The sequence below is a fragment of the Salmo trutta genome, chromosome 22 (genome assembly GCF_901001165.1).
Source record: "Salmo trutta chromosome 22, fSalTru1.1, whole genome shotgun sequence".
Classification (NCBI taxonomy): Eukaryota; Metazoa; Chordata; class Actinopteri; order Salmoniformes; family Salmonidae; genus Salmo; species Salmo trutta.
In genome coordinates this window covers 20,391,824-20,417,214 of record NC_042978.1, presented here as the reverse complement: position 1 = coordinate 20,417,214, position 25,391 = coordinate 20,391,824, and the positions used below count along the sequence as shown (strand labels likewise).

Below are 25,391 nucleotides of genomic sequence, written 5' to 3'. Positions count from 1 at the left end.
CAGTCTTCTTCTTCTGTGGACTTTATATAGCGCTTGGCAACCAACTTTGACTGGAGTGTGGACCTCAGTTCATCTTTCAATCACCCACGTGGGTATATGCTCCTAAAAACCAATGATGACATGGGACTTGCAGCGCATCAAGTGTCAAAAATAGAAACTGGTTCTATTTTAGTGCCTGGCTACACAGACGCTCGTTGACACGCGTGAGCAGCTTGGATGAAATGATTGAATAACAAGTATGTGTACATTTATTTTGCAATGCTCACGTACACAATGCAGGCGGTATGGTCAGCATCTTAGGAAGGTGTTCTCAATGTTTTGTACACTCAGTGTATGGTCATGACCATCGGGCCGCGGCTGAATCAAGTTGATGATACCTGCTGTAGAGATAAGTAAGAAATGGGACTTCTGTAGCCAAATATCTTATTCATAAATTGTTATTTATTTTAATGACCTGGTATGATGGTACAGTACATTGATCAGCTATACAGTTTAAAGGTGTTATTTGTGTTTTTGCCAAGTCAACCTTTAAAGTAACTGTCCAGTGTTTCCAGATTTATATTAAATATATTACAATATGAGTGTAATAGTTTTCCTTCCAAAAAATTGTTATTACGTATGTTAAAAATAAGCTTTTCTGTGTTGGAATGGTGTAGGCGTATGCCAACAACAGAATGGTGTGGGTGTATACTGGTCATTAAAAATATTAATGCGAGTAGACTGCATGGCCAGCTCATTCTCCTCAGGAAGATGACATCATCCTCTATGAGGAAATAGCAAGCATTTTTTAAACGGTCTGTTTGAGATACAAGTGTTTTTTTTACTTCAATTTATGCTTTGGCCACAAATATGAGTATAGGATGAGTCAACAACATTATTTAGGTATGAGTTAACAGAATATTAACTTTTAAAAGTGGGATTTTCACTGGACAGTTACTTTAAAACGGCAACATTTTCTCTCAGCCTCATGGCAAAATGTGTAGAGTAGTTGGAAATTATCTTTAAAACTGTAAAATGTTCTCTCAGCCTCATGGCAAAATGTGTAGAATAGCATTATAAAACTGCAAATTGTTCTCTGTGCCCCATGGCAAAATGTGTTGAAATGCAGGAAGTTAGCTGTTTTCATGTAATTTTTGTTGTTGTTGGGGGGGTCTTTCAATTATCCTTCCACTTATACTGTTTTTCTAAATACCCCTCCATATAGCTCTCAAAATACCCCTCAAGAAAAGCATAATAAGAAATGTCAAACTGTATAGAATTGCAGGAAATGCATTTTAAATATCCACACCACAATTTCGGCCATGCCATACACACATATATACGCACACATCACCCCCTCACACTCGCTCTCCATCATCCTGACACACACACACACACACACACACACACACACACAGACACACACACACACACACACACACACACACACACACACACACACACACACACACACACACACACACACACACACACACACACACACACACACACACGACCCAGTCTGTCTGCTAGGGCCAACTCACACACTGAGGACTTCATCTGCAGTGCTGATTCCCAGCGTTCAGTATTTAAAACAGTAAAATTATTATTTTAACTGCATACGGACGCCAAATTGTTCCCATAATATTTTAAAGCTGTTTTCATTGTAACAGAGGCTTACAGTCGCAGATTATTCAGTTTTTATGATCATTTTACTTGATGACAGGCTGTGCTCCTCCCTGCCACTAAAGATGCCTAATAGAACAGCCTATTTGCCTAATAGTGGGCACACAGGCCCATTGTGTGTCTATCCTAATGGTTGTGGGTTATGTGGGGTGGCCTGGCAGGCTGACCAGGACCCACGGCAGGGGCCAGGGAAGAGCTGCCCCATCAGAGGATGAACCAAGTAGCAGTGGATATGGAGAGTGGTCCTGGCTGATGTCTGCTGGCACCAGCCCTGAGAGACAGCCCGCCTGCCTGTGCATCAGCTGGCGCCCAGCTTTCCCCGCTAACTACCAGGCTACGCCCTTTTTTATTCAACACTGTAAATTTTAACACATCTCCGAGGCTGGTGTTCGAAACCCATGCTCATTTAAAATTATTTACACTGTCAGGACTTTTTCTTTCTCTCTCTCTCTCTCGGTAACGGTCAGTCTCTCTCCTTCAAAACAAACCAACTTCTACAGCACAGTGCTGTGACAGAGTAAAACAGATGTTTAAAAGGTCCCAGAGCACGGTGCTAGGTCTGCTGCTGCAGGATGTGTGTGTTTACAACACCACCCCTGGACAGGGCTGAACAGCCACTGAGTTTTCACTATGACTATCTACGTAGGCTTCCTCCTACAGCACTGACATGTCACTGACGCATAAGGATACTTCCTACCTATAGTCTCTTCCTAGTAAAAGACGTAGGCGTCATAATTGTAATAAGTATTTGCCGTTACTGTATGGGGAGGAAATATATATTCTAAATGGACAGTTGACTGACTTCTGATAAAGACCATAAAGAGGGAGAATGTGTGTGTGTGTTTGTTTGTTTGTGAGTGTAGTGCACGTACCTCTCTCCTGTACGAAGTAGGCCAGGTAGAGGTCTAGCTCCTTGACCGAGACGCTGATGTGGTGTGGCTGGACACAGAGGATGGGGTTGTTGCACGGCCCCGCCTTGACCAGGCGCTCTCCGTCCGTGCTCTCCAGCGGGATGCCCTTGAACAGGATGACCATGACCAGGTCCAGCCTCCATACCTTGTCGGCTTGGCGAAGGCAGTCGATCCTCCTCATCTTGCCCTTCTGGTCTGGGTTGGAGAGGACGCAGCAGGGGGGCTTCTTCCCTGTGATAGACAGCACAAAGTCCTCGCGGCACTCGGGCCGGATGTCTTTGCGGAGTTTGGCCAGCAGGCGCGACGCCCACTTCTGCTTGACCTCGGGCTTCTCTCCCAGCAGCTCGTCCTTCACTGCCCGCTCTTCCTCCTTGGTCATCCTCTTCTCGTGCTTCTTGAAGTACTTGCGTTTGCGCGCCTGCAGGTTGAACCAAGTGTAGGCAAAGGCACGCACATGCGGCAGTAGGGCCTCGATGAACGGATGAAACTCATCCTGGAGAAGGAGACAAGAGAAGAAGGGGTGAGTACTACTGTACCAGAAAAGACCATGCTGTATGAACCGTAACCGTTAACAGCATCTACAGTACACGTGTACGGAACAAATGACCATAAATAAAATACACGTTTAACCATAGTTGTTCTTTGTCTCCATGCTCAGTGAAACACCACCAACAGTAATCATTTATTCAATTATGCTTTGTTGATTGTTTTCCTTCTTTGTGGTCCGATTTTCAACAACCAAAATATACATCTGCATGCCTTTGGGGCACCTCACAAGCCAGTTGCTTTGCTGTTTAGAACACAACCGTTCAGCAATGTCCTCTTGGTATCTCTAATTACTTCCATATTTCCACAGAGCAAAAAGCCCATATACACCAGCCTGCCCACACCTAGTAATTCCAGGGTTTTTCTTTATTTTGACTATTTTCTACATTGTAGAATAATAGTGAAGACATCAAAACTATTAAATAGCACATATGGAATCATGTAGTAACCAAAAAAAAGTATTAAACAAATCAAAATCTCTTTTAGATTTTAGATCCTTCAGTCAATCCGGAAAATTTCAAGAACTTTGAACGTTTCTTCAAGTGCAGTCGCAAAAACCATCAAGGGCAATGATGAAGCTGGCTCTAATGAGGACCGACACAGGAAAGGAAGACCCAGAGTAACCTCTGCTGCAGAGGATAAGTTCATTAGAGTTACCAGCCTCAGATTGCAGCCCAAATAAATGCTTCACAGAGTTCAAGTAACAGACACATCTCAACATCAACTGTTCAGAGATGAAATTATAAATATATTTTTATTTGTTTAGCACTTTTTTGGTTACTACACGATTCCATGTTATTTCATAGTTCACTACTATTCTACAATGTAGGAAATAGTACAAATAAAGAAAAAACCTGGAATGAGTAAGTGTCTAAACTTTTGACTGGTACTGTATAATATGCAAAACTATATGGTATTAAATATAGGCATGGTGCCTGCGTGTATGTGCTTGCACGTATGCAGGTTGAGCCAAACAATGTATTTGTTTGTGAGCAGATAGTTGTTTGTGAGCACATAGGCTATAAATGCATGCATATGTATGTGTTTGTACTCGCACATGGAGGCCAATGAATTTTGAGTGACTGTGTGCAAAGAGATCATCCATAGAAATATAATAAAATGAAACTTGCACACATTAGCAGAATTAAGTATGTACTGCGAGTATAGTGTTCAAATTGGTACAAGTTGCCCTGCTGCCCTTTTGGCTTAGTATGTTTGTCCTGGTGTCAAAGAGGTTTAACCCTTTGTGGAATACAAATGTCACAATATCAACTATGCAGTGATCATCATCTCTTTCATAAAACTGTACAATTCCAAATAGAACATTCTAGAATCTCTTTCCTCAAAGGGTTAATATGTTGAATAATGGAGTCTCTATGGGCTGCTTGGTGTCCACACACAGAGGTTGGAGCAGAGTGGAGTGTGAAGGTGCTTCAGAGAGCCAATACAGGCCCTAGGAGCCGGCCAGGGAGTGTAATTGGACATGACTGTGGCACTCTGCAGATCTCATGCAATAAACAGTCTGCAGCACCGCTCTCAGCAGCACAACATTTTAAATGCTTCCAGCTGTCTCAACCATGGCTGCCTGCTCCAAGCGGACGCCATCGGTTTCAGATAAATCTTTAAAAAACCCATCCCTCCCACACTGATGTTTTATTTCATCTGGGATGGCCAGTGTATTCTTTCCTTTGTTCTTGAAAAGTAACACTACTGTTTGTATTAAATAAAATATGCATCATGTCCTTGAGGGCATTCTGTATGATAAGGTTTATGCTTTTTATTTTTTACTTTAATCGTAATAAAACATCTGTGGTGACATCCTTCATTCAGGTTTATTCAGTCTGGCTTCATTGTATTCCGATTTGGGACAGTTGTAAAAAACAATATATTGAAAGCAGTGACTCCACTGAGAAGAGGAAACCAGACTTATACCTTCTATTTTAAACAGTAACAACAGGGCAAATTGTGTTTTCATGACCGCTTATGTCAACTTTATATCTGAACAGGGTTCAAAGAAAACAGTCAGCTGTAATTCCAGGGTTCAGAGTCCCTTGTCTTGGCTTGTTGAATGCACAGCACACATACACACATCTACAATCAGGGGCGGAAGAGGGATCATGGAGAAGTGATAGAGTTACGGTGTAAACGTTCCAAAGCTAACAGAGAGAAACTCCCCTGATAGAAACCAGAGGCCTGGAAACAAGACAGGCAATCTGACGAGGGCTTTATGAATTTCCAAAAAGAGAAGGCAATTCAACACTGCCACGGGTACAACAATCTCTCAGTACATCTATATAACATCGACATAACGTTTGGGTTTTGAACTGAACGTTTAAAGTAGAGCTGCATCTCTCCAGTCAAAATGAAGAGAGGTTAGCCCCCATTTCAGGCATTCATAAATCATGTGTTTTAGCCAAATGATAACACCACAAAACGTTTACGGGGAAAGCCTGAAGATATTGTAACAGTTTGAGGCCAAGACCAAATCCATTTTCAATGTGTGCTATACTTCTCAATTGGTGGCTTATTTAACAGTCTAGCCCAGACATACAAGACTCCTAACCATGGATGTTCCCCTCCCTGGCCCATGTAGAGTTGCTCTCATTAAACACATTGAGCTGGAATCTCCACCAACCACTGCTGCGGCAAAAGTAAACACTAATTAGGCTTTCACTGAGGTTAGTTCATATTTTTTCAATATTTCCATGATGTTTAGAGTGAACTCCAAACATGTTAACTGGAGTTAAAGGGGTGCATTTCTGATCTTTAGGGTAGGTCGCTCTTTTCCACTTATCCCTGCCTCCACTTTAATGATGTTCTTATGTTTTCTTAGCTCTTTCCATCCACATACCCCCTAGCTATAGCCCCCATCTGTGCAAACCAGACTTTTACAGGCCCCTAATGGTAGTCTCTAGCCACACAAACCTGTCCCTCTTTCACCTGTGCTCCAGCGTCTCTTCAGCCCAACCCCACCAATACACAGGTGAATAGAGGTCTGAGACCAAACAGACGCCTTCATTTAAATGTACCCATTAACCTAGCCGCAAAACAAGTGCTGCTTTATGGCGTGTTTACTACAGTAACACGAGGATGAAAAAGCTGCGCAGAGGGAAGGAGTTGAGAAGCAGGCCCTCTCTCTCTCCTCTTGCCTTTCCATATTAGGCCTGGACCTGCTCCAATGGAATGCTCTGATTTTCCTACAATCAAAATCAAAAGGTTGCCTCGACTTCAGATCTGTTTACGCTCTGATGATGAGAATGTTATTGATAAACAGAAGTGATGAATGAGTTCCCTATTGCAAACAGACTGCAGATCTTTGATCAGAGCCTGGGTCTGATGGTAGCTCAGCACAGAGGCTTGCTGAGAGATTTGCTCTGTGCACCTAGCTCAGTCTGGCCATTCAATGGTATCCCTTACAAAAAAAACACTTGGTTTTCAGACACGTGTGAACAAATCACATCCGAAAAATTCCACGTGAATGTCTCTTTTTTTATGATCCCCCCCCCCCCCACATGTTAACTTTTCACGTGACATTTATTTTTCCCACGTTTATTTTTTACCACTTCCAGCTACATCTGGTCTTCCATCCAGGGACCGACCAGGACCAACTCTGCTTAGCTTCATAGGCAATCCAGCAGTGGGATGCAGGGTGCTATGCTGCTGGAATGAACCTGCCAAAACTTGCAACTACAAAAAAAGGCATCCAAAACAAAGGTCAGGGTAACATAATATTTACTTCACTGAAAACATTTTTTGGCATCCATTTACAATTAATTTCTTCTCGCATTTTGAAATGATTTCCTTGCAATATTTAGTTTTGCAATCAATACTTTTGGGTTTATGTTTTGCTTTCAATATCATTATTTTTGTTTGCAATAATGAGAATTTTGTTCTCGACTTCTGAAGTTTGCTTGATATTAATGCCGCAAAAGTAACTAACTAGAGGATCACACCATATAATAACATCATTACTCTTTTAAAATGTGTTTAGTTTAAAGTAACAATCCTTGATTAAAACATTAACAAAGTGACCTCCCCGCCACAGTTTCAGTAAAAAGCTGAGGGATGGGGCTTGAGAAATGCAACCACAAAAAAACAGAATTCAATTGTTGCCAGTACTCAACCACTATCAAATCTATAGACTATGCTATGGATGCAAGGACTGACTAATCACGATATCAAAATGATAGTTTTAACCATGTTTTTAGGATATACAGTTGTTGTTTACGCTTTGTTTACAAACATTTGAGTAAAACAAGCTAATATTTGGAGTTATGATGGGGTACGACAATTCAACCTGGTCTCAGAGAATATCGTATTATTCTGTATGAATGAATTACATTTTATTTTTGTATCAAATCGCCAGTTGGCAACCCATCCCTTATGGGATTAATTGACACATCAACAAATATTACAATAATTCACTGTGATAATTAATTGATCCTTCTTCCGGTGTTCTCTGCAGTTCGCATCGCATAAAGAGTGAAACATTATTTGATCAAAAAAATCTATAATAATAGTAAATAAGGTTATCCAAACAATAATTATATCCCTGGAGCAGAAAAAAATCTATATATATATAACCATATATACACACACACACACACACACACACACACACACATATATATATATATTATATATATATATATATATACACACTGTATATATACACATACAGTGCATTCGGAAATTATTCAGACCCTTTGACTTTTAACACATTTTGTTACGTTACAGCCTTCTTCTAAAATTGATTAAACCATTTTCCCCCCTCATCAATCTATACACAATATATTGTAATGACAAAGCAAACACAGATTTGTTGAAATGTTTGCAAATGTACGTTAAAAAAATGTAAATATCACATTCACATAAGTTTTCAGACCCTTTACTCAGTACATTATTGAAGCACCTTTGACAGCCTCGAGTCTTCTTGGGTATGACGCTACAAGCTTGGCATAACTTTATTTGGGGAGTTTCTCCTATTCTTCTCTGCAGATCCTCTCATGCTCTGTCAGGTTGGATGGGGAGCGTCGCTGCACAGCTATTTTCAGGTCTCTCCAGAGATGTTAGATCGGGTTCAAATCCAGGCTCTGGCTGGGCCACTCAAGGACATTCAGAGACTTGTCCCGAAGCCACTCCTGCATTGTCTTGGCTGTGTGCTTAGGGTCATTGTCCTGTCTGAAGGTGAATCTTCACCCCAGTCTGAGGTCCTGAGCGCTCTGGAGCAGGTTTTCATCAAGGATTTCTCTGTACTTTGCTCTATTCATCTTTGCCTCGATCCTGACTAGTCTCCCAGTCTCTGCCGCTGGAAAACATCCCCACAGCATGATGCTTCCACCACCATGCTTTACCGTAGGGATGGTGCCAGGTTTCCTCAAGACATGATGCTTGGCACTCAGGCCAGAGTTCAATCTTGGTTTCATCAGACCAAAGAATCTTGTGTCTCATGGTCTGAGAGTTCTTTAGGTGCCTTTTGGGAAACTCCATGCGGGCTGTCATGTGCCTTTTACTGAGGAGTGGCATCTGTCTGGCCACTACCAAAAGGCCTGATTGTTGGAGTGTTGCAGAGATGGTTGTCCTTTTGAAAGGTTCTACCACCTCCACAGAAGAACGCTGGAGCTCTGGCAGAGTGACCATCGGGTTCTTGGCCACCTCCCTGAACAAGGCCCTTCTCCCCCGATTGCTCAGTTTGGCCAGGCGGCCAGCTCTAGGAATAGTTTTGGTGGTTCCAAACTTCTTCCATTTAAGAATGATGGAGGCCATGGTGTTCTTGGGGACCTTCAATGCTGCAGAAATGTTTTGGTACCCTTCCCCTGATCTGTGTCTCGAAACAATCCTGTCTCGGCGCTCTACAGACAATTCTTTCGATCTCATGGCTTGGTTTTTGCTCTGACATACACTGTCAACTGTGGGACCTTATATAGACAGGTGTGTGCCTTTCCAAATCATGTCCAATCAATTGAATTTACCACAGGTGGACTCCAATCAAGTTGTAGAAACATCTCAGGATGATCAATGGAAACAGGATGCACCGGAGCTCAATTTTGAGTCTCATAGCAAAGGGTCTGAATACTTACAGTTGAACTCGGAAGTTTACATAAACCTTAGCCAAATACATTTAAACTCAGTTTTTCCACAATTCCTGACATTTAATCCTAGTAAAAATTCCCTGTCTTAGGTCAGTTAGGAACACCACTTTATTTTAAGAATGTGAAATGTCAGAATAATAGCAGAGAATGATTTATTTCAGCTTTTATTTCTTTCATCACATTCGCAGTGGGTTAGAGGTTTACATACACTCAATTAGTATTTGGTAGCATTGCTTTTAAATTGTTTAACTTGGGTCAAACGTTTCGGGTAGCCTTCCACAAGCTTCCCACATTAAGTTGGGTGAATTTCGGCCCATTCTTCCTGACAGAGCTGGTGTAACTGAGTCAGGTTTGTAGGCCTCCTTGCTCGCACACGCCTTTTCAGTTCTACCCACAAATTTTCTATAGGATTGAGGTCAGGGCTTTGTGATGGCCACTCCAATACCTTGACTTTGTTGTCCTTAAGCCATTTTGCCACAACTTTGGAAGTATGCTTGGGGTCATTGTCCATTTGGAAGACCCATTTGCGACCAAGCTTTAACTTCCTGACTGATGTCTTGAGATGTTGCTTCAATATATCCACATAATTTTCCTTCCTCATGATGCCATGTATTTTGTGAAGTGCACCAGTCCCTCCTGCAGCAAAGCAACCCCACAACATGATGCCGCCACCCCCGTGCTTCATGGTTGGGATGGTGGAAGGCATATATTCAGCCTAGGTATAATTTACATTACATTATTAGTGAGTCTTATGGTTGTGGAAGGCCTATATTCAGCCTAGGTTTAATTACACAAGCTCTGAATTCATTATATTACTGCTGACTGTTTTAAATCCAGTGTATCTGACCTTTAATTGTACAACGTTTATTTAGAGAAAACATAATTTTTAAAAATCAAGATATATATCGTGAATCGCCCATAAGTTAGAAAAAAATAGAGATATGAGTTTAAGGCCATATCGCCCAGACCTTAAATTTGACATGTTTTTTTTTTTTTAAGGGATATACTGGTGGCTACTGGAGTCAGAGTGGCCAGAAATAACTTTAGTCTAGGGCCCTGCACACAGAGAGGAAAGACAGAGGAAAGACATGGCCTTAACAGCTGTATTTATGCAGTAATTGAATCATTTTGTTATTGCAGAGCCCAGGGAGATGTACTTTTATTCCTGCTCGTTGCTCGGATACCATTTTTTATTTTGTCTTAAACAGAGAATGTAATTTATTTGCCAATCTTTTTTCAAGAAGAGAGGAATTGGGAGGGGTTTGGGGGTTGGTCTTTCTAGCGGATGAGAGAATGGTGGAGTTGTGGTCCGACGCACGTGTCCCGACCCAAGCATACACACAGAGAGGAGAAAATGTGTTCTTACAGTTAATTAAATAAATCTAAGCGGTGGAACTTTCAAATGACTTCTACAGAATCTATCAACTTTGCCATCAGGAAGGTTGGTATAGCCTTACTCTATTTTGCATTGTGAATATTATAGGTACGGTATTATCACATCAACTTAAACTGAAGAGATTTTTTTTCTTCATATTCTCTTTATCCAGGCAAGTGTGATGGAGAAGTTATTAATCTCTGAATTTATGCCTTTCTAAGCTTTCATGACAATAATCCCTCCCTCCCCACACCATCCTGCACTGTGCCCGAATCGCCAGAGGCTCTGGATTAAAATTGAACAAAATCTCTCTCCTACCCTCTCTCTGCCCCTCCCTCCCCTTTTCGCTCTCTCGTTTCAATGCAAATGGTAGTAGAATACTAAAACAGCTGATTGCCAACAATCTGAAAAATGCTCTCTGCTAGTACCAAAAAGGCCTTCCAACCATACTTCCGGCCAACTCCACCTACAAAGAGGCACAATACTGCAGAGAAGGGAACCAGATTTAGAAAGAAAGTGACGAGGGTGTGACTGGCTAGACACTGACCATTCATGAAAGTGTCTGCAATGTCTGTCTCCTCCAGACCAAAAACTTAATTCCACTAGTTTCAGAGGCAAGCCTTAATATGATGTTAAAACGATATCATTCCCCTCAAGAACAAACCAACAATCATAACCCCAAGAGTGCACCACTCTCACACTTCTCTATTACAGGAATGTGCCTGTGTGATTCTGAATGTCAATAACGTTGGCTCCATTACTGACTAATAACAGAGCTAGTTAGGGAAAGTGTGTTGGCGTGTTTCCAGCAGGGCCTTGGAAGGTAGGGCTGTGCATGTTAAGTGGGTCAAAGGGGATATGTAGTTGACTTCCAGCAGTGAGTCATCCTGCCTTGTCGCTGCACAATTGCTGAGTCAGCCCTCAGCCACGCACAATGACAATAGTGAGGCGGGAGGACACTCAAACAGAGGCAGCAAGCTACAGAGGGAAGACTCACTGCAATATTTGGGTTTGCTCCTTGTGCCGGCTCTGTCGATCTCCCTCGTGGAGGCTTCAACTTTGTGAGGGTCTGACAACTATGGAGGTGCTCCGTCAACTGAAAGGAAACCCCCTGACCTTTGAAATGATGATCTAACAAACTGTGTTTTGTGATATGTTGGTATGAGTTTCGCCACATTCACATCTTAATACGACACAGTTCAATACTGGGAAAAACCCATCTGGAATTTCCGCTTCAAAGTTGTTTATTAGTGTTGATGAACAGATCACCCAACAGATAATGTTCATTCTCTCCTACAGGGGATTGATACGAAGGGCCATTGTCCATGGAACTTCTTCTTCTTAGAAAAGACTGAAGTCTGAAGCTGAATGAGAAAACAACATTAAATCAGTCTCAGTGTGAGTAGTGAGGGTGCATCATTCTCTGCTATTAATTGTAAAGAAGTGGCAAATAAACCATTAACTCCACTGCATGCCATTAACAATAAGTTGCTTTATGTTGACGGATCTATTTCCTGCCTCTGCCTTGGGTTCAAGCAGCACAAGCAGTTGTGCGTCTGAGCTGCTTTGAGACAGCCTTATGTCAGAGATAACGGAGCCACGGGGGGCATCTGTGTGCCTTCAACACATCCCAAGAGAGCCCCTAACGTGGGAAAAGAGACTGCAAGTAACGACCATGCATGTCTCTGTGTATATAGGATGGGTGAACATGTGGGAGTCTGGCTCTCTAGGCTTGGCAAAGGACTGTTCAGTAACAGACATCCTGAGAGAGTAACTGATAATGTAGTCTTGCCTCAACATCAAAGAAAGTCCTTTCAATGTTAAAAAGCATAATTTAGGAGTGTGGGAGTGATGGGGGTAGGTTTTCTAATTGCAAGAAATAACAAGATTCCTGAACCGTTCAAGAAATCACAGCAACAGGAAAAGGAGGACCGAGCACGCCCCCATTCTCATCGACGGGGCTGTAGTGGTGCAGGTTGAGAGCTTCAAGTTCCTTGGTGTCCACATCACCAACAAACTATCATGGTCCAAACACACCAAGACAGACGTGAAGGGGGCACGACAAAGCCTTTTCCCCCTCAGGAGACTGAAAAGATTTGGCATGGGTCCTCAGATCCTTAAAAAGTTCTACAGCTGCACCGTCAAGAGCATCCTGACTGGTTGCATCACTGCCTGGTATGGCAACCGCTCAGTCTCCGACCGCAAGGCACTACAGAGGGTAGTGCGTACAGCCCAGTACATCACTGGGGCCAAGCTTTCTGCCATCCAGGACCTTTATACCAGGCAGTGTCAGAGGAAGGCCCTAAAAATTGTCAAAGACTCCAGCCACCCTGGTCACAGACTGTTCTCTCTGCCACCGCACGGCAAGCAGTTCCTGAGCGTCAAGTCTAGGTCCAAAATACTTCTTAACAGCTTCTACCCCCAAGCCATAAGACTCCTGAACAGCTAATCTAAAGGCTACCCAGACTAGAGGTTGACCGATTTCAAGTTTTCATGACAATCGGTAATCGGCAGTTTTGGACGCCGATTACATTGCTCTCCACGAGGAGACTGCGTGGCAGGCTGACCACCTGTTATGCGAGTGCAGCAATGAGCCAAGGTAAGTTGCTAGCTAGCATTAAACTTACCTTATAAAAAACAATCAATCTTAACATAATCACTAGTTCACTACACATGGTTGATGATATTACTAGTTTATCTAGCTTGTTGCGAACTGTGTGAAGACCATTTCTTCCTAACAAAGACCATAATTAGTTTGCCAGAATTTTACATAATTATGACATAACATTGAAGGTTGTGTAATGTAACTGCAATATTTAGACTTAGGAATGCCACCCGTTAGATAAAATACGGAATGGTTCCATATTTCACTGAAAGAATAAATGTTTTGTTTTCGAAATGATAGCTCATTATTATGGTTAAATCCTGAAACTAAGGCTCGTATTTCTGTGTGTTTATTATATTATAATTAAATCTATGATTTGATATAGCAGTCTGACTGAGCGGCGGTAGGCAGCAGCAGGCTCGTAAGCATTCATTCAAACAGCACTTTCCTGCATTTGCCAGCAGCTCTTCGCTGTGCTTCAAGCATTGAGCTGTTTATGACTTCAAGCCTATCAACTCCTGAGATTAGGCTGGCAATACTATAGTGCCTATAAGAACATCCAATAGTCAAAGGTATATGAAATACAAATGGTATAGGGAGAAATAGTCCTATAATTCCTATAATAACTACAACCTAAAACTTCTTACCTGGGAATATTGAAGACTCATGTTAAAAGGAACCACCAGCTTTCATATGTTCTCATGTTCTCACCAAGGAACTTAAACGTTAGCTTTCTTACATGGCACATATTGCACTGTTACTTTCTTCTCCAACACTGTGTTTTTGCATTATTTAAACCAAATTGAGCATGTTTCATTATTTATTTGAGACTAAATTGATTTTATTTATGTATTATATTAAGTTAAAATAAAAGTGTTCATTGTTCATTCAGTATTGTTGTAATTGTCATTATTACATATATATATATATATATATAAAAATCGGCCAATTAATCAATATCGGCTTTTTTAGGTCCTCCAATAATCGGTATCGACGTTGAAAAATTATAATCTGTCAACCTCTAACCCAGACTATTTGCATTGCCCCCCCCCCTTTTATGCTGCTGCTACTCTCTGTTTATTATCTATTATACTACCTACATGTACATATTACCTCAATTACCTCGACTAACTGGTGCCCCCGCACATTGCCTCTGTACCAGTAACACCTGTATATAGCCTCGCTACTGTTATGTTACTGCTGCTTTTTAATTATTTGTTACTTTTTTTCTTACTTATTTTCAGTTACTTTTCTTAAAACTGCATTGTTGGTTAGGGGCTTGTAAGTAAGCATTTCACTGTAAAGTCTACAGCTGTTGTATTCGGCACATGTGACAAATACAATTTTATTTGATCTTAACCGTTTCAGTATTCCTGTAAACTGTGACATTGGGATTGAATATAAATGTATAGGCTATTTCAGTTTATATTTCAGTCATGACTGAATCAGTGCTACTTATGTTTGTTTGTGGGAGGGAGTTGTGCATTTCCTCTGCCATACATACGTTTCAGATCCATGAATGACTGGAGCAACCCATGTCATGACGAAAGATTGAAAAAGTGCGAATCCAGAATCATAATGGCACAGTTTAAAGCGACGATACAGACATATCTCTCCTCCTCCATCAGTGCCAGGATGATGAACTCAGGCTGAAAATACTCAGCCGATTCAAGGTGAAACTGATAAGCTTACTTTCCTGTAAATGCAATATGACATTTTTTTCAGTCCGTGTCTCACTTCAAAGAACTTACTTTTAATCTGTCCTCTCCAACCCTCCCCTGGCTTGCTCATACTGAGAAAGAGAGAGAGGTGAGCAGGCTAGGAATTCCCTGGTTTGCACCCATGCTGACTGAAGACTGAAAGTCATGTTCTGCGAGCAGGTTGAGGCGCCGACACTGCAGACTGCAGCTGAGACCACAGCTGAGACCACCAGCACGGTTAAGTTGTTAGGCCGCCAGCGTGGGAACAAGACCAATGCTTCAGCCTGACATTGAAACTGACAACCCTGCCAGCCCGGTTCTGATCGCAGGTGTGCTAGTAGGGCTCTTTGAAACAAAGACAGGCAGTCATACATTAGCTACATTGATTGGTGCAGCATAACAGAAAATGACACAGGGGAGTCACGTCTCAAAATCAATAGTGTTTCAACACGTTCTACTTTCCCTCTCCCCAGCTCTCTATTTCTCTCTCTATCTCTCTCTCTCTCTCTCCCAGCTCTCTCTCTCTCCCAGCTCTCTCTCTCTCTCTCTCCCAGCTCTCTCTCTCTCCCATCTCTCTCTCTCCCAGCTCTCTCCCCCCAGCTCTCTCTCTCTCTCTCCCAGCTCTCTCTCTCTCTCTCCCAGCTCTCTCCCTCTCCCAGCTCTCTCCCTCTCCCAGCTCTCTCCCTCTCCCAGCTCTCTCCCTCTCCCAGCTCTCTCCCTCTCCCAGCTCTCTCCCTCTCCCAGCTCTCTCCCTCTCCCAGCTCTCTCTCTCTCCCAGCTCTCTCTCTCTCTCCCAGCTCTCTCTCTCTCCCAGCTCTCTCTCTCTCCCAGCTCTCCCCCCAGCTCTTTCGCTCTCTCCCCCAGCTCTCTCTCTCTCCCAGCTCTCTCTCTCTCCCAGCTCTCCCTCTCTCTCCCAGCGCTCTCCCTCCATCTCCCAGCGCTCTCCCTCCATCTCCCAGCGCTCTCCCTCTCTCTCTCTCTCGCAGCTCTATCTCTCTCCCAGCGCTCTTCCTCTCTCTCCCAGCGCTCTCTCTCTCTTTCCCAACTCCCTCTCTCTCTTTCCCTGCTCCCTGTCAGCTCTCCCGGCTCCCTCTCAGCTCTCCCGGCTCCCTCTCAGCTCTCCCGGCTCCCTCTCGGCTCTCAGCTCTCTCTCTCGCTGACAGACAGTGTGTTTATCTTGGTTTGTTGTCTAGGTTACAGAGTAGACTACATATACTACAAACTATGACTACAAAGACACTATATGATCAATGATCCATTTGTTGTTCATTAAATTGGATCATAGACTAATGATTTTGTGTCGCCACATGGCTCAGAACAGCATGATTGGTCAGGTGTCCTCAGTCATGCATTGCTGAATCTTACAGCAGAGCAAAAAGTTTGAGCTCTGACCTTGTTAAGCACAAAACAATGGGCCTTCGATTTATAGGATCAAAGTGCCCAAGCCCCCTTGACCTTGAGAATATATGCCGTCTCATAGACTCCCTTAGCCTCCTATTGACTCTACAGTCCCAGGCCTGAGAGACACTGACCTCCACACTGAGCTCTGCTTAAGCCCCAACTCAATGGCCAGGTCAGACAGGGCATGACCTCGGGACTAAAACGATTTGAGGCCATGCACACTGACATTGAGACAGCATCGCCAGGGGCCACTCCACATTATGACACGGCTGACATGAATAACTTTCAAGTTTTATTTGTCGTATGTACGGGATACACATGGTATACAGTACACCATCCAACTAAATGCTTATTTGCAGGTTCCTTCGCGACAATGGAACAATAAGAAATAATAAAAGATAAGAATATGAACATAAAATAAATGGCTCAGTAGAATAGAACACATTTTAGCATAAGTATAATACAGGAAGGCACAATTTATAGTCCGCACCAGGTCAGGATGCTCTCAATGGTGCAGCAGTAGTATATGGAGAGGACCGGGATGGCGTGCCGAATTTCTTCAGCCGCCTTAGGAATTAGACGCTGTTGCGCCCTCTTGACAAGAGTGGTGATGTTGTTAGTCCATGACAAGTCCTCGGTGAGCTGGACGCTCAGGAACTTAAAACTGCTGGCTCTCTCTACTGCAGTTCCATTGATGTTTCCTGAAGTCAACAATCAACCCCTTTGTTTTGCTGACGTAGAAGATGATGCTACCATCTGCGTCGCACGACATCCATCGAAACTCACATCGGACTAACCAACCGGTTACTGGGTTCAAACGCAGCCTAAAAGACCCATTGAGCGGCTTGAGTCACAGATGCTGTTATTCCCTCAGTGAGTAATAATATAAAACCATATGCATGACATCATGACAGAACTTTCTAGTGGTGCTGTTGGATCATTTCCATTCATAGTCCCAGTTTGTCACAGTTGTACACATATAAAATTGGTTTAATTGGAACTTGATTCAGATGTTATCCTGATCTTTCCCTTGCAGTAGATATCAGAAACCACAAACCCAATGAACCTACAGACACACAAAGAAGGCCTAGCTAAAACAAAAACATTGTAACAGACTTCATATAACAGCCGGTGGCAAGACTGAAAATTCCAATGCGCCACGGCCCATCGATAACTATCAGAGGGGACCATGTAGAGCAGACACTGTGACTGCAGGCTAGTGGACACGTCATGCCTCCACACGTGAACATGACAGCAGCAGACCCCATTAGCTCCAGTGACACAGAGATGGGGTCGATAGTGTTCTTCAACACATACTGTACTCACAAAGATACATGTACAGTGTGCTCAGGAAAAACACACCTTTAGATACAATATATACACAAATGTGGCCACCCCTTCAAATTAGTGGATAAGGCTATTTCATCCACACCCGCTGCTGACAGGTGTATAAAATCGACATGCAATCTCCGTAGACAAACATTGGCAGTAGAATGGTCTTACTGAAGAGCTCAGTGACTTTCAACGTGGCACCGTCATAGGATGCCATCTTTCCAACAAGTCATCTTTGCCCTGCTAGAGCTGCCTCAGTCAAATGTAAGCGCTGTTATTGTGAAATGAAAACATCTAGGGGCAACAAAGGCTCAGCCGCTGAAGTGGTAGGCCACACAAGCTTACAAAATGGGACCTCCGAGTGCTGAAGTGCGTAGCGTGTAAAAATTGTCTGTCCTCAGTTGCAAAACTCACCGAGTTCCAAACTGACTCTGGAAGCAACGTCAGCGCAATAACTGTTTGTTGGGAGCTTCATGAAATGGGTTTCCTTGGCTGAGCAGCTGCACACAAGCCTAAGATCACCATACGCAATGCCAAGCGTCGGCTGGAGTGGTGTAAAGCTCGCCGCCATTGGACTCTGGGGCAGTGGAAACACGTTCTCTGGAGTGATAATCCACTCTTCACCATCTGGCAGTCCGACGGACGGATCTGGGTTTGGCGGATGCCAGGATAACTCTATCTGCCCGAATGCATAGTGCCAACTGTAAAGTTTGGTGGAGGAGGAATAATGGTTTGGGCCTGTTTTTCACGGCTCGGGCTAGGCCCCTTAGTTCCAGTGAAGGGAAATCTTAACCCTACAGCATACAATGAGATTCTAGACAATTCTGTGCTTCCAACTTTGTGGCAACATGTTTCAGCATGACAATGCCCCCGTGCACAAAGCGAGTTCCATACAGAAATGGTTTGTCAAGATCGGTGTGGAAGAACTTGACTGGTCTGCACAGAGCCCTGACCTCAATCCTATTAAACAGCTGTGGGATGAATTGGAACACCGATTGAGAGCCAGGCCTAATCGCCCAACATCAGTGCCTGACCTCACTAATGCTCTTGTGGCTGAATGGAAGCAAGTCCTCGCAGCAATGTTCCAACATCTAGTGGAAAGCCTTCCCAGAAGAGTGGAAGATGTTATAGCAGCAAAGGGGGGACCAACTCCATATTGATGTCCATGATATTGGAACGAATTGTTCCACAAGCAGGTGTCCCCATTTGGTCATGGTGTATATAGGCCTAGTGTAAAAACTGCTTGTTTTACTTCATTTGAAAACTCAACTGCCCTGCTATCTAATCTGGTATCTTCAGAATACTATTCTTATTAGCTAGAGTTTTTAGTTAAGCACAGACTACTGGTGTGACCTGTTGTAGTAGCTATATGGCTTATAGTTTTCAATCATGTTGATAGCATGGATCTGGTAAGCAACAGCACGATGGTGAGATCATTTGACTGTCATCTCATTCTAATCTCATCTCAATCCAAATACATAAAAAGGACAGTCTCTGGAAACTATTTCCATTCCAACTGTTTCTACATTACAATAGTCTTTATTTAAGTGGAGACAGATTACAAAATGTTTTCATGGAATTCTGACGTCCTTTTGAAAACTGCCCCATTTCAAAGCATGTCCGTCTCTGTGAAAGAGAAACAATGCCATTTTGTAAACCAGACAATAATTTTTTAGGCTACACTCACAGTCATCATTTTTAGGTTTTGACATGTGAAGGTACACCATGTACACAATCATTAAGTCATTGTACAGTGAAAGTACAGTATGCACTAGACAGAACACAGCCCCCCTAGACTTCATGCAAATACAATGGAACATGTCTATACAATATTGATGTCCCTATTACGGTACACTGTGCATGGAAAGTAGAACATGGAGTCTTGGAGAGGCATCTGCAAAATAGCATAAAGCGCACCACAGGGAACCCTGTGAAGAACTACTCATAGCTGGATTAATAATGGATGTTTATCACGCTGCTAAACACAACAAAACTATTTGGGAAAGCAGACAGCAGCTATTTAAAACCCGCCTGTGTAATGAGTGTGCCAATGCAGGCTCAGACAACACTAAACCCAGAACGGTCCTCCTCCCAGCTCGACGGAGAATAACCCAAACAAGACAGGGAAACAAACTGACTGTGGTGAAGAGCAGACCACAGACGCACAGGTGACAGATCTTCCTGTTTCTACAGAAGATGTTCATTTATTGTAGTGTCATAAAGAAATCATATTTGATACTATGTAAGGTGATTTATGATTAGAATGAGGGGAAAAAAGGGACCCAGGCTGATTATGCCTGAGGAGCTAGGGGCTTCAGTAGCCTTCCTGGTCTGCGGTTGACTGGTCCGTGGACAGGCGGGGTCCTTGTCTCCTCTCCCCCCCGTCCTCTCCACTGCTTTAATCACATTAATTGAATTTGGGTTCAGCTCTCTACTGTGACAGCACAGTTCTAATCCTGGAGAATCCAGGGAAAAATAACTAGGTCTTCCTTCTCTCTCTATGTCTTTTTCTCCACTCCTCTATGTCAGGGGAACCGCAGATCCGAGAGAGAGCGAGAGACCCAAATCAAATTAAATCTACTTCCAAATGGGATGAATAATTGATCAGTCAAAAAGAGGAGGATATGGAGCCTTTCAATAATTTAAAGTCAGAAGTAAATTTCAAGACTGGCTGACAGTTATCCGTCCCAGTTTGAAGCTTTCCTTATCAAGATCGGTTAAGTCATATGGTTTTTAAAAGCAAGTGTGAGAGTTTTATTGAAGCACTAACAAAATGAGTTGCTGTCAAGAGAATGTAGTTCCCTTCCATGAGTGTGAGCAACACTTGCAGCCTCTGGCTCTGTGCTGTAAATTTGATTGAGGAGCAGGTATAATGTGTTTAACATTTACGTCATTTAGCAGACACTCTTACCCAGAGCAACTTACAGCAGTGACTTAATACATTTTCATACCTTTTTCGTACTGGTCCCCAATGGGAATCAAACCCACAACCCTGGCATTGCAAGCACCATGCTCTACCAACTGAGCCACACGGGACACTGACTAACATATTTGACTTTACTAACATCTCTAATGAGAAAAATGGAATGAACGGATAAGCTGTTGGTGCCAGAAGCACAAACGTTCACAAAATGTTTAGCCTCATTAAAAGTAGGTCTGTAGCAACTCTGTTCAGGTGCTGCGCTAATATTCAGTAAACATACGAGAACTTGCATACGTGGATGGATGTCTTGAACAACCAGTTAGATTTCCTATGATCATAAATACAGTTATCCTAAGTTGCCCTGACCTCTTTTACCCTCTTAACAGCCAGGATGTTGTGGCCAGAAGCCTCAAGGCATTACATAAATAGAGGGAAATAGAGAATTACAATAGTATTACTGTGCTTTTCTAGTGGATTAAAGCACATAAAAGCAGTGGTTTAAAGTACTTAAGTAAAAAACGTTTATGTACTACTTATGTCGTTTTTTAGGATATCTGTACATTACTTTACTATTTATATATTTTTTACTTCACTACATTCCTAAAGCAAATCATGTACTTTTTACTCCATTATATTTTCCCTGACATCCAAAAGTACTCGTTACATTTTGAATGCTTAACAGGACAGGAAAATGATCCAATTCACACACTTATCAAGAGAACATCCCTGGTCATCCCTACTGCCTCTGATCTGGCAGACTCACTAAACACAAATGCCTCTTTTGCAAATGATGTCTGAGTGTTGGAGTGTGCCCCTGGCTATCCTTGGAAAAATAATAATAATGGTGCCATCTGGTTTGCTTAATATAAGGAATGTGAAATGATTTATACTTTTACTTTTGATACTCAAGTATATTTTAGCAATTACATTTACTTTTGATACTTAAGTATATTTAAAACCAAATACTTTTAGACTTTTACTCAAGTAGTATTTTACTGGGTGACTTTCACTTAAGTCATTTTCTATTAAGGTATCTTTACTTTTACTCAACTATGACAATTGGGTACTTTTTCCACCACTGCATCAAAGTACATTGTTGTTTTCCATACTGGTCATTGAATGATTCAAATAGAGAAATGTTGGAGGCTTACGTGGCTGATTAAAAGAAATGACAATTTGTGTCTATTCATAGAAATTGATTGAATAGATAAACATGGTTCTATATCTCAGAGGGCATAACAGAAGGATCAGCTTAAAAACAAAATATTATTAGGACCAGCTTGGCAATGGATACATTTCTGTTGACTTTCCGCTAAATGTTTTCCAGATTAAACTAACTCTGACCCAAATTGGAAGAGCTTTACGTCTGCCGCGCCATTCTAGGTAAAATAACTGAGCGACCTGATCATGACGGGCCATCAGCAATCCCCTATCTCTGTCTCTTTCTCCCTCTCTATCTCCATCTCTCTCCGTCTCAGTCTTTCTCTCTCTGTGTCTCTCCCTCGCTCTGTGTCTGGGTGATTTCTCAAGCAGCAGTAAATCCTGACAGTGATGTCCCTAGCGCCTCTCTCCCTAACAGTTACATTCAATTACATAACATACTAGCGGGCTAATCTCCCTAATCCCTGTCGTGCCACAACAGGGCACCGCTCTGAGCCTTGAACAAAGCCTGTTCTTTAAGCTCCCTTCCTCCTCCATAAGTGTTTTGAGAAGAAAACCCTGCCCTGAGAGCTGTGCTGGAGCCATCAAGCCTTGTGCTGCCACTCAGTGAGATGTGGGCTGACTGCTCTTTGAAGATCAACTCACTGAGCCTCACTGTGGCTGAATCCCACTCTGGTAATGAGGTTTGCTTTTATTGAGTCTTCAATTGACCTGCTTGTTCCCTAGTCTCAAGTATCATTTTGTAACTGGAATCTCCCAGTGATATTGAAACAGCGTGGTCGGGGGGGGAAGCATCCTTTCAGTAACACATGTTCAGAATCATAATTTCATAATATACAAACTTAAAAAAATGACTGGAAAAAATGCCCACCATTTCTCTGAGGAAGTGAGTAAGCTAAATGCTTTGTTTCAATATTTTCCCACTGAAATGTTAAATATGTAGTCTATTTCCTGTAGACTGAGTGTTCTCAGAACAGCTCCTATGAAACAGTTTACTGTACTTCACCATGGTTTCATTGATGTCATAACATTCAACCTTTACTTAACCAGGTTACAGTATTGAGAACATATTCTTTTTTCCATACGTGTTCCATTAGACAGCCTCCTCTACAGCTTCCAACAACCTTGACAATGTTTATCAATAAACATCCCACCGCCTCGGAGTGCAGTTATGTTAGACCATCAGGGCTGAAGTAAAAGGAAATTCTCATGTGCAACACTGCCTGTTGAGATAAGACTGGGTGAGAGCGATATTCCTGCCCTACGTCTGCAGCCGAACGGTGCTGGAGTCATATTAGGTCACAGCAGAATGGCCAAATGTTGACGTGTCCTCATGGTTCCCAGCTCGTTGCCAAGCCTCCTAATTCACAGGGAGCCCTGTCTGGGCTTGTGACACACACATCTCTGAAGGGGCCTGCAGTCTTTCTGCTTCTCCCTCTCTCTCCTTCTTTAGGGCTCAATACAATCTGTTTTATTTTTTCCCAAATTCAGTTTTCATTTTTTCCCCCCGTTTTTTGGTGGGGGTTTCTCTCTCAAAATCACAGGTTTTTAATAGAAAGACAACAACATTGTGTGTTCTATGTCCACAACGATGCTTAAACAACATCAGGAGACCACTTTTGAGGTCTGGGAAAAATCGAAGAAATTTGTATCATTGGGTGTAGATACCCTTTAATTCAGTGCGAACCAGCAAGAGACAGTTAGCGTACCAGAAGACAGTTAACATTATTAGCATCATTGCTAACGGCTACACAAAGTGGAAGACCAACATGCACATACAGACAGAGACATTCCCACACTGCCACTGTAGAAAGCTGAAGGAAAATAAGAATCACTGATGCATTTTGTTCATGTCTTATGATAATCTGTTGCAAATTACTGAATGAATACATTTAGTAGACTTCCTACTTGGTTCAATACATTTCTTTATATTGTTGAACTCCGTTTTAAAGCATGTATTCCGTGATTCCGTCCGCGTTTACCGCATCACGGCTTTATAGGGCCCTCTCCCTCGAATGTAGTTTCTGACAACTCTTAAGACCGTGGATATATGTTGCACAGTGTGAGAGCGCCGGGAAGACGAGGAATACACTCACAGTGTCATCTAAAGTGAAGAGAAAAGAGAGTGAGCAGGATGCTCTTAAACCCTTTCAATAAAGAGACCCAGCATGAATAGACGCTCTGTCCTCAGTTTTTCTACTCTGCTCTGCTTGGTGGGAGAGCGGTTGTAAGTGAACGGTTCATGCAAAAAAATGAAGTCCACAAAAAAAGAGGGAGAACAGAAAACTTGCTGAACATTTGTTGCCCCCCAGCAGCTTTGCAATAGAGATTCATTCAGGCACAGGGTAAAGCCCCCAATCATATCACAACCTCTTGTCAGCCCAGGCCCAAGCACTGTCCTCACAGGTATCCTAGGTCACGGCCCTTGAGAGTACACCCCCGCCCACCCTCCTGTTCCCCCCACTATTAGCATGGCCCACCGGATGAAAGGGTGAACTTATTTCCCACACAAAGAAATCCTTCTACAGGGGGACAATGACAAACATGACTGTGTCGTAGATTGCCTCATTAGGTCAACTGTCATGGAAACGTTGACATGCACTTCACTGTAACTGCAAAACAATATCCTTTCATCAAACATTCAGATCATTACCACCATCATCAGATCTTCTGAAACATCAATATCATACAATTCCCTCAAGAATTGACATTGGTTTGCCCTCATTTTGGAGAGGAGCTTCCTAAATGAATTCAGCTCATGTCTGGGACCAGTGCCGTGTGAGCCAAGGAGAGCTGAGTTCCAGCAGCCCAGCAGCAGCCAGCTAGCAGGAGTCCCACGGGACTGTCTCTATCTCCGTACTTCCTGCAAATCTCTACACTGAGCAGCCTCTGCTTTGACAGTGATATATGATGTGCCTAAATACTCACACATTGTCTGCATTCACTGCCACAATGAAGTTATTGCTGATGAATAGGTCTTTGTGAGTTATTCTTTTTCTTATGCAATTAAGTCAACCCTGTGTAACTAGGAAACCCTGTGTAACTAGGAAACCCTGTGTAACTAGGAAACCCTGTGTAACTAGGAAACCCTGTGTAACTAGGAACCCTGTGTAACTACGAAACCCTGTGTAACTAGGAAACCCTGTGTAACTAGGAAACACTGTGTAACTAGGAACCCTGTGTAACTAGGAAACCCTGTGTAACTAGGAAACCCTGTGTAACTAGGTAACCCTGTGTAACTAGGAAACCCTGTGTAACTAGGAAACCCTGTGTAACTAGGAAACCCTGTGTAACTAGGAAACCCTGTGTAACTAGGTAACCCTGTGTAACTAGGAAACCCTGTGTAACTAGGAAACCCTGTGTAACTAGGAAACCCTGTGTAACTAGGAAACCCTGTGTAACTAGGAAACCCTGTGTAACTAGGTAACCCTGTGTAACTAGGAAACCCTGTGTAACTAGGAAACCCTGTGTAACTAGGAAACCCTGTGTAACTAGGAAACCCTGTGTAACTAGGTAACCCTGTGTAACTAGGAAACCCTGTGTAACTAGGAAACCCTGTGTAACTAGGAAACCCTGTGTAACTAGGAAACCCTGTGTAACTACAAAACCCTGTGTAACTAGGTAACCCTGTGTAACTAGGAAACCCTGTGTAACTAGGAAACCCTGTGTAACTAGGAAAC

General features: G+C 42.7%; 1 protein-coding gene across 6 annotated transcripts in view; it reads right to left on the bottom strand.

Annotated features, from left to right (window-relative positions):
• The window catches only part of nfic (nuclear factor I/C), a 114,058-nt gene that overhangs the window by 78,739 nt on the left and 9,928 nt on the right, over positions 1-25,391 (bottom strand). For all 6 annotated transcript variants that reach the window (XM_029707160.1, XM_029707163.1, XM_029707157.1 and 3 more), the window contains exon 2: positions 2,538-3,069. In XM_029707160.1, the coding sequence (XP_029563020.1) occupies positions 2,538-3,069 (532 nt within the window). The remainder of the gene's footprint in view (positions 1-2,537; positions 3,070-25,391) is intronic.